General features: G+C 43.0%; 1 protein-coding gene across 2 annotated transcripts; it reads left to right on the top strand.

Moving 5' to 3' along the window:
• Window positions 1–1,232: 1,232 nt before the first annotated feature.
• On the top strand, window positions 1,233–9,474 carry YOD1 (YOD1 deubiquitinase). Of its 2 annotated transcripts, XM_025429757.3 has the most exons (3): window positions 1,233–1,338; window positions 2,112–2,271; window positions 3,669–9,474. In XM_025429757.3, the coding sequence occupies exons 1-3, from the start codon at window positions 1,330–1,332 to the stop codon at window positions 4,370–4,372; spliced, it is 873 nt and encodes a 290-aa protein (XP_025285542.3). In that variant the 5' UTR covers window positions 1,233–1,329; the 3' UTR covers window positions 4,373–9,474. The 2 variants fall into 2 exon arrangements, with proteins under 2 accessions (XP_025285542.3, XP_025285541.3); XM_025429756.3 differs by having other exon boundaries at window positions 1,260–2,271.
• The last annotated feature ends 331 nt before the right edge of the window (window positions 9,475–9,805 follow it).

The following is a 9,805-nucleotide window of genomic DNA, read 5'->3' as shown; positions in this document are numbered from 1 at the left end:
CCGGATGCCCTGCGTGCGTGCGTGCCTGCATGCATAAATAGGTAAGGACTATGGATTTCTTGGAAAAGAAAGAAATTCAGGGAGGCAGAAATAAATAAATAAATAAATAAATAAATAAATAAGGACTATGGATTTCTTGGGAAAGAAAGAAATTCAGAGAGGCAAAAATAAAGATGGACTATGGATTTCTTGGAAAAGAAAGAAATTCAGAGAGGCAAAAATGAATGAATGAGTGAATAAATAAGGACTATGGATTTCTTGGAAAAGAAAAATTCAGAGGCAAAAATAAATAATACATAAATAAATAAAGACTAGGGGGATCCCTGGGTGGCGCAGCGGTTTGGCGCCTGCCTTTGGCCCAGGGCGCGATCCTGGAGACCCGGGATCGAATCCCACGTCGGGCTCCCGGTGCATGGAGCCTGCTTCTCCCTCTGCCTGTGTCTCTGCCTCTCTCTCTCTCTCTGTGACTATCATAAATAAATAAATTAAAAAAACAAAAAGACTAGGGATTTTTGGAAAAGAAAGAAATTCAGAGGCAAAAATGAATGAATGAATGAGTGAATAAGTAAGGACTATGGATTTCTTGGAAAAGAAAGAAATTCAGGGAGGCAAAAATAAATAAATAAGGACTATGGATTTCTTGAGAAAGAAATCCAGAGAGGCCAAAATAAATAAATACTATGGATTTCTTGGAAAAGAAAGAAATTCAGAGGCAAAAATAAATAAATAAGTAAATAAATAAATAAATAAATAAATAAATAAATAAAGACTATGGATTTCTTGGAAAAGAAAGAAATTCAGAGAGGCAAAAATGAATGAATGAATGAATGAATGAATAAGTAAGTAAGTAAATAAAGACTATGGATTTCTTGGAAAAGAAAGAAATTCAGAGAGGCAAAAATGAATGAATGAATGAATGAATGAATAAGTAAGTAAGTAAATAAAGACTATGGATTTCTTGGAAAAAGAAGGAATTCAGAGGTGTTTATTCCTCCTTCCCCTGGGGATTAAACTCATCCTTCAAAAAGAGCTCAGGCAGGATCTCCTCTTGGGGGCTCCGCGGCTGCCTCCTCCGCAGCGCGCCGCGGCCGCCTCCATCCGTCCAGCAGGCGTTCGCTGAGCGCTTATTCGTGGGGCGCGGTCCTCGGTGCTGGGGGCGCAGCGCTGGAAAGGTGACCGCGTCCTGCATTATCGCGTGGCCGTGACAGCCAAGGGTCCTGCCCCCCCCACCCCCACCCCGCCGCCTCCCGATGCGGGGAGGACTCGGGTTACCCGAGCGGCCGTGGAGGCCCCTCCCTGGCCGCGACCCCAGGACGGCCTGGAGTCCGGATGACACAGGTCGGTCCTCTTCGCTCCTGCTCTTAGGGCCACCACCCCAGGGAGCAAGTGCCCCGGGCGCAGGTGCCGACCTCGGGCGCTCTCTGGGGTGGCCGGGGCACGGGTGCAAGTCCCAGCGCCCTGCAGGTGGCGGGGCCGGCCGTCCGGCTCCCTCGGCCTCGATGAGTCAAAGTTTGCTGCAGCCGCGGGCCCGCTCACGAGCGTCAGATTGTCCCTGACTCACTGACCATTCTTGGCATTCGTCTGCGTCCTGAACCATGACTCGGATCTCTCCAGGTGTCGTTTGCAAGCCACACACTTTAATAGTTTCCGACCTCACCAAGTGCAAGGTCACATGCCGAGGTGCCCGACTCAGGATCCCCTCCCTCCGCCCTCTTTCCTGGAGCATATATGCCGCCAAGGCAAGAGGGCACCTCACTCGCTCTACAGGGAGCAAGGCCACCTGGCCTGTATACAGCGAAGTCTTCATCCTCCGGCTCGCGCGCGGTCGGCTGCACCGAGGGACTTGTCACTTTAAGAGAGTTCGCGCTTCTTAAAGGGCTGAGGCCCGAGCCGCAGCCAACCCTCGCGAGAACTGCAGCCCCCGGCGGTTTCTCGCGATGTCTGGCCCGGCCAAGGGTGGCCATTTTGGAGTCCCCCGGGCGGCTGGTTGCCCCGGCGGCGTCTGCCCACCTGCTGCCGGGACCCGGGCTGGCCGCGCCGCTGCCCGGAGCTGCACCCACACGATGTGGCGGCTCCGCTGCAAGGCCAAGGATGGCACCCATGTGTTGCAGGGCTTGTCCAGCCGGACCCGAGTGCGGGAGCTCCAGGGCCAGATTGCCGCCATCACCGGGATCGCGCCGGGCTGTCAGCGGATCCTCGTGGGGTACCCGCCCGAGGGCCTGGATCTCAGCGACGAGGACACCGTTCTAGGGGATCTGCCCATCCAGTCCGGTGAGGGGGGCGAGCCTGGGGCCGGGGAGAGCCCTGGGAGGACGGAGAGAGGCGTGCGGGGGGGACAGAGATCCTGGTCTGCAGAGGCGGGAGGACTGCGGGCCAGGCGGGGGCGGGGGGCGAGGATCGCGGAGGGGGGGGTGAGGAGGGGGAGTGAGGGTGAGGACGGGGCTGAGGATGGGGGGGGGTGAGGACCGGAGCTGAGGATGGGGGGTGAGGACGGGGCTGAGGATGGGGGGTGAGGACCGGGCTGAGGAAAGGGGGATGAGGAAAGGGGGGTGAGGAGCAGGGCTAAGGATGGAGGGGTGAGGAGCGGGGGGTAAGGATGGGGGGGTGAGGAGCAGGGCCAAGGATGGGGGGTGAGGAGCGGGGGGTAAGGACGGGGGGGGGGTGAGGACGGGGCTAAGGATCAATTGAAGAGCAGAGGACTCTGACGGGGGCCGGGGCTGGCAACTCCTCCACTCTGTATAGGGTTGAAGGAGAGAGGGTGAGCCCAACCCATAGGACAACCCAGAGCCTCATAGCCCACCCCCCCCTCTCAGCTTTCTAGCCTACCTGGAAAACATCTCATTCCTTTTGTTTTCCTTCTGTGTCCACAAAAGTCTGAAAAATAATAATAATAATAAGTTAATAAAATAAAATGAGGTCTGTTTCCTGTCCCGGTAGCTCTTTCCCCCTCTGTCCCTGAAGGAAGCTTAGCAGGACCCAAGGCTGCAGGAGACTTTTCACTTTTGCTGCCCTGGTTGGTTTTTGCCGTCACGTTCGTATATATGTAGCTGCACAGGTACGCTCAGTTGGGAGTATGCTTTTGACACGTCCACGGGAGGCCCTTTCAAATCCGAAACCGTAGCAGTTGTTTCTGTCCATCACTAAAACTTGACTAGCAGCATGGGTCATTGAAGGCTTCTCAGCTGTTGTCTGGAGGATCCTTGTAAACAATCACCGCCCCCCCCCCCCGCCCCCCATGGTAGGGATGTTAACTTTCAGAGAAGAACGAGGACCCCCCCCCCCCCCCCCCCGCAGTGGTCTAGTCTGGGGTAAACACATTTTTTGGGAAGACTTGTGCTCTTAGGACGCAGAGGAAGCTGTAAGGAAATTGTGTTGTCGGAGAGGTCTTTTTAAAGCCGATACGAAAGCGTAAAACCAGGGGCTCCTTCCCTCAACTGGAACGCAGCCCCCAGTGTTTCTCTCTTTGTTCTGTTTTCATCTTTATGGAGATGGAGCGGACCCCAAGTGTCCCTGGCCTGCTTGTTTGCAGAGCCGTGCTCTCTGTCCCTAGTCACCCAGGCTCTTCCTACTTCAGCTCCTCCTGCGTGTAATTTGCACACTTGGCTAGTGAACAACCCGTCTCACCTGCGATTTCTCTGCAGTTCTGGATTTGTTTTATTTTCCAACAGGCGACATGCTGATCGTGGAAGAAGACCAAACCAGGCCCAAAAAGTCGCCTACATTCACAAAACATGGTGCTCCCAGTTACGTCAGGGAACCTTTGCCCGTGCTTAGCAGAACTGTGGTCCCAGCAGACAACTCTTGCCTCTTTACCAGTGTGTACTATGTCGTGGAAGGAGGAGTGTTGAATCCTGCTTGCGCCCCTGAGATGAGACGCCTCATAGCACAAATCGTAGCAAGCGATCCAGACTTCTATAGCGAGCCAATACTGGGAAAGACGAATCAAGAGTACTGTGACTGGATCAAAAGGGATGACACCTGGGGAGGAGCTATTGAGATATCAATTCTGTCTAAGTTTTATCAATGTGAAATCTGTGTAGTGGATACACAGACAGTAAGAATTGACCGTTTTGGGGAAGATGCAGGATACACCAAAAGGGTCCTGCTTATTTATGATGGCATTCACTATGATCCGCTTCAGCGGAACTTCCCTGACCCAGACACCCCGCCTCTGACCATTTTCTCCTCTAATGATGATATTGTTCTTGTACAAGCACTGGAATTAGCAGATGAAGCCAGAAGAAAGAGACAGTTTACTGATGTAAACCGCTTCACCCTGAGGTGCATGGTATGTCAGAAGGGATTAACTGGACAAGCAGAAGCAAGGGACCATGCCAAGGAGACAGGCCATACCAACTTTGGAGAAGTGTGATCTATGCATGATGAGGATTGCCGCCTACTACCTCACAGATCCAGAAGGCTCTGGGTTTTCCAATAAGCTATTTGTAACCCTTAAAGAACAAAGGACACAATGCTTGAACCATCTTTTTAACTTAAAACCACTAAGACACTGAAATTCCTTGTTAAGATTAAAATTAGTGTGCAAGTTTACAGGTGTGTGTCTACAGTGGTGATACATCCATGCCCTTTCTCTGCTGGGGTGACAGAAGCGGTGGTCCTTGCTACCTACCGACAGTAACCTGAGGAGTTGAATCTTAGTACCGTAAACTGGCACCCAGCAGCATTAACCTGTTAGAAGAAAACAACTTCGTATTTTGAGTAATGCGGAAGGCCTCACATGAGGCCACTGGACATAAACCACAGTGTCTCCGTAATTGAATCCTTTTAAAAACTCTGCCTGAGTTAATATTGTTTCTAAATTATGAATTGATTCCTCAAATGAAGACACTCAGAATTGTCAAAATCAATTTTATATTGCAATTTGGTAGACTTTATAAATGTGTACTTAACCAGTTATAAGTACATTGCAAGCAATTTTTACAGGGATGAGTGCGTTCCTTAAGAATATTACCTAAGGAACTGATAGTGCCCAATTTAAGATTTCTAGTGTATAAAAGCAGAATGTATGAGGGAAAAGGTGCCTGAGCAGCTTACTAAAGCTTTAAAAGACCGTCGGCCTCGTGTTTTAACACAACTCATTTATTGATGTTTGTCACGTTGGATAAAAATTTTAAATTAAGCAGGGTATTTATTTTTTAATTGAAGTTTCTTGAAATTTGAGTGCTTGGTTTTTGCTTTTTTACATAAAGAGTTGTCTGGAGGGATTAACTTTTCTCAGCTTTTTCTCCAACTCCTAAAAAACAAGTCTTCATCTAAAGTGATAATGCTGTGCTCTGACTTGGTTTTTGTGAGATCTTTGGCTTACCTAAACAGTATCCTTTTTTCATGCCAGCCTTATCTGGCCACTGATGTGCTTTTGAGTAATTTAATGTTTCTGCAAATTAGCACTTTGCTCATCTACAATCTTTGACTTTCGGAGAGTTTTAAAGTAGTTGGGATAATAATGTTGAATGAATTTATTTCACTTCCAAAATAACGACAGTTTTTAAATCCTTGCCTTATTTAACAGCTCTTTTGGAATTCTGCTTCTTCCTAATAATAGACGTGTAGTCATTTGCTTGGTGGGCTAACCTGCAAGACACATCCTCTAAAATTAGCTCCACCATGAGATCTTCCAGATAAAAGTTTTCTACCTCTTTTCGTAATTCTTCTGAAGATCAGGGATGCTAAATTATAATTTGTTATGTATTATCTCACAGAATGTGAAGAGGCTTAGTGTTGTGAAGTTTTGTTATCTCGGTCTCATTTTTTGATGAAGTATCTCACTTACAAAACCGATGGTATACTTTAAAGCACTTCTGGCTCTTTCAGCATATCTTCTTGGCAAATGTTTTAAAATTGAGATTTACTTTTAGCACTTTCACGTGGTGGAGGTGGCCATATAAAATTAAGGAGCATGTGAACAATTCAGTGAACAAGTTCCTTTAAGGAAGAATTCCCAAAGTATGCTTGAAATCATTAGGTGACATTTCTTGAGTACCTATTTTGTGAATAGCTGCTTGAGATATAAGTTACCGATCGTTGTAACTTAAAAGTGTTTTTCTATTTTACTGAGCCTTAAAAATAGCACTTGTGAACTTGCGATAACGTTTGGCAATCATAATATGTACAAATGAGTGTGTTTGAAAATCTCTTTGTACCTGGCTGTCTTCTTGGTCTAAAGATTTTTCTATCCCTTATTCTACCCCACCCCACCCCTCCCCCGAAAATAATTACACTTAAAACTAGAAGTTAAGAGTATACCACGGGGTAACATACATCAAATTGAGCTTTACACATCATTATTCATAAAGCTTGCCTTTCTGTCTTTAGGTACTTCAGGAGCCAAACTTGACATTTGTTTACTGGAATTTAGAGAAGTTTGTTCATGCAACAAATATTTATTGGGTAATTTATAATGTACCAGGCATGTATTGATCTGTTTTCCAACATAAATTTCTGTCACTTTAAAATTGAGTATATTTTATCTACATTGGATTAATTTAACAAATAGAAATAGAACATGGTATTTTATAAAAGTAAACATTTACATTTTAAGTGTTTTTGTTTGCGTATTTAAGCTTCTCCTTTTATAGCAAGTGTCAGATATTCCGGGGATCATACTCAATTTTACCTGTTATCTAGGATGTCCGTTCACCAACTGGACACTGATAGTCAAATGGCTCTCAGTAATGAGTTCTAAATTAATCAGTTGCTGAAATTCAGCACTAGGACTTGAATGTTCTGATCATGGAAAATCCAAGATGATGCATTATTTGCAGGCAATGTGATTTAGTTCCTGCGGATTAAAAAACCTAAACTTGTGCTCTTTCTAAAACTCAAGCTTATAAACCTCACAGAATCTAAAGATTTTTTTAATTGCACTTATGAAACTCTTGAAATTAGTTTATTAATGTGTGTAAATTCTAATCTTCAGAATTTTGAAAGCCTATGGATTTAGTACTTGCAGCAGGATCCAAAACTTTTTCTTAAATTTGCACTTGAGCAGAATGAAACCTTTCTCCCTATTTATTCCGTTTTTGAGTGCCATACCAGAATATTTTTTTAATTCAAATAAGGATAGTTTACATTAGTGGCTGAGTGAAGGAAAATTACACTTTCCTGTCCCCCACTCCTCTTTTATTTTTTCTTTCCCTTAACTCTTCTTTGGATTTAGAGATTTGGTATATGGCAGTGAAGATGCACTTCTAGGTAGAATGTTTTCAGAGGTTAAAATTAATATCCCTGGGAATTTTGTGATGTGATAGCCATATAAGGCCATCAGTGTGGTACATTCTTAGTTAATCATTCCTAGTTGATTTCTTGATTATTTCGCATTAATGAAAATTAGCATAGTCAAGGGGTACCCTTGAAAGTTTGGCTGCTGGTCAGCTTGACCCTATTGGCAAAAACTAATATAATCATGCCAGTTGATTATTCCATAAAGTTCAAGCCCCAGCAGAGTCATAGTCAGGAACGCATTAATGTGTTATCTCACTATAAATGCCCCTAAGTGCCCACGCCTAACTTGCTTATCTAGCATATTCTTCTTATCCTGTGTAGGCATTAAAACATATGTTGCAAGTTGCCCTAGCTAAACATAGTTTTTTCTATGTCTTTTTTGAAAAAGTTAGAATGAGGAGTATGTAAAATTAGCAGAATAATTGTTTTCTTTATGGATCAGGTGGCCTTCCAAAAACTTTCATATATTAAGATTTATGTTCTTTCATGTGTTGAGACACACATTTGTTATTATTTGCAGCACTTTAAAAAAATATGAAGTAAAAGTTTACATGTTAGCCCTCTCTAGGGATCTTGTTAAAGGCATTAAAAAATAATTCTTGACCTGCTAACAATCAGCTCTTCTTAATCAATAATTGCCATCAGTGTATAGCGTATCCAGTGGTACAACATTCTGGTGTTTTGATTACAGTGGAACTTGATTTCAGTAACTTAGGAGCATGCTCTGTGCCCTAGCATTCAAAAATTATCTGTTTCTGTAATGTGATTGTTCTTTATCATTCATTGTGCAGTGCAGTATTCAAATTTGTTCTTGTAGCACAAGGTTGGCTATACCAACTTGGAAAAGACTAAATTCTTAAAACTCTTCATTTATTTCTAAGCAAACTTATTTTAAGGGAGCTGATTTTTTTAGCCTTAAAAGTATCATTTTTAAGTCTAAAGTGCAACACTTGATTTTGAATAAGCTAGTTCATTAGCTAACAATGTTCTCTTACTAAGAGTTATAATATTTCAACACATCTAATTCAACTTAGACAAAAAAACTTGCCTGATTTGGGGAAAGGGTTTTATTATTTTTTTTTTTCTTTTCTGAAAATCAGCTGACATTTTGTTTACAGTGCTTTGAATATTTGGCTTTGAAGAAATTGTTACATTGATACTGAGTTGTGGGGTGCTGATTTAGGTCTTGGTCCATATGAATTTAAAGGAGATTACTCTTTTAAAAAGTTTAAAGAGGAAAGGGGATAAACAGAAAGATCTTCAAATGGATACATCTCTCCAGAAGAGATCCTCAAATGGATACATTCCCTAGTCATGAATAATAGTTTTCAAAAAATTTTTCAAGCAATGCCTTTGTGTCCTCCTAACCCTCCTCACCCTTTTCTTGGCATAGAATGTAGCAGGGCCATAACTGAGAAGCTTGTCATTAATGTATAAACCACAAATAGAAGCATTTTGCTATGATGCCTTTTTATACTTGTCTTTTAAAAATACCCACATCAAGGCGCTTATGGATGTGAAAATAGGATTTGGCTAAGTTGTAGGTAACAGGTTAACCTAAGAAAGTTTTAGAATTTCTACGAAGATTACATGAGCCTGATTTTAGAGCTGGTATAGGATATGCAGTAAGTTGTAGTCCATGAATTACTTAAAAGGACCAGGGCACCTAATTCTTGTCAGGTTTCCAGTCCACCTTGGTGCCATTCATGACTCAAGCTGTTTACAGGAAATATAATTTCCATAGCAAAGAGTAGTTTTTCCCTTTAAAGTATTGAATTCAGCTTAAAGTGCAAAATAAATATGTGTAAGTTTGTCAAAAGGAATAGAGAATGACAATAGTCCTCTATTTCCTGTACTGATGTAGTAGAGGTGGAGATTCCTGAAGCAAGAAGGAAACCCCAGATTGTCAAATTTAGAGCTTAGAACATGACTTGTAAAAGTAGTTGGGAAGGGCAGAACAGAAGGAAGTTCTGTTTCTTGGCATATTTTTCTTTATTAAGATAGTGTTTTCTTGTTTTAAAAATGTTCTTTTGTCTACTTGCCAGCATTTTTTTTTTCAAAGTTAATGCACTGCTGCTACCTGGGAGATGTCTTACTTCATTTTGTACAACTCTTATGTGATTTTGCCATTGTCATTAAGATGAATTGATTTTATTTATGAGGTCTGTGATTTTAAATACCAAATGCTGTATGAAGTGACTTGTTTTGAAGGAATAAATGAAGTGAAAATACTGTTGTCTGAGCGTATTTTGGGGTGAGGACAGAGGGCCAGTGAACAGCCACCACACTCAGGTTACATATTTATCACCAAAAGCTAATAGGCCACTGCTTTGACTAGGGTGTCAACATCTGCCAAATCTCACTCTGTAGATGGAATCTTAAATGACTTTGACCGAAGAAATGAAAATGTTTCTTTTTGACACCACAGGACATTTGAAATTTTCCTTCCTTGACTCCAAATTTCCTGTAGTTGATTCGATGAAGAAATAGCACTTATATTTTAACTCTAATTCTATCCCAACAGGGTGATGTGACGTAGGCTGCAGAAGCGGTTGCATTTTGA

The sequence above is a fragment of the Canis lupus genome, chromosome 7 (genome assembly GCF_003254725.2).
Source record: "Canis lupus dingo isolate Sandy chromosome 7, ASM325472v2, whole genome shotgun sequence".
Taxonomy (NCBI): Eukaryota; Metazoa; Chordata; class Mammalia; order Carnivora; family Canidae; genus Canis; species Canis lupus.
The sequence above is the reverse complement of the archived record's forward strand: the minus strand, read 5'-3'. Positions and strand labels throughout refer to the sequence as shown.

Coding starts and splice junctions, on each gene's coding strand:
- YOD1 (XM_025429756.3), top strand. CDS start 1,938: ATGTCTGGCCCGGCCAAGGGTGGCCATTTTGGAGTCCCCCGGGCGGCT. Junction 2,272..3,668: donor GGATCTGCCCATCCAGTCCG/GTGAGGGGGGCG, acceptor ATTTTCCAACAG/GCGACATGCTGATCGTGGAA.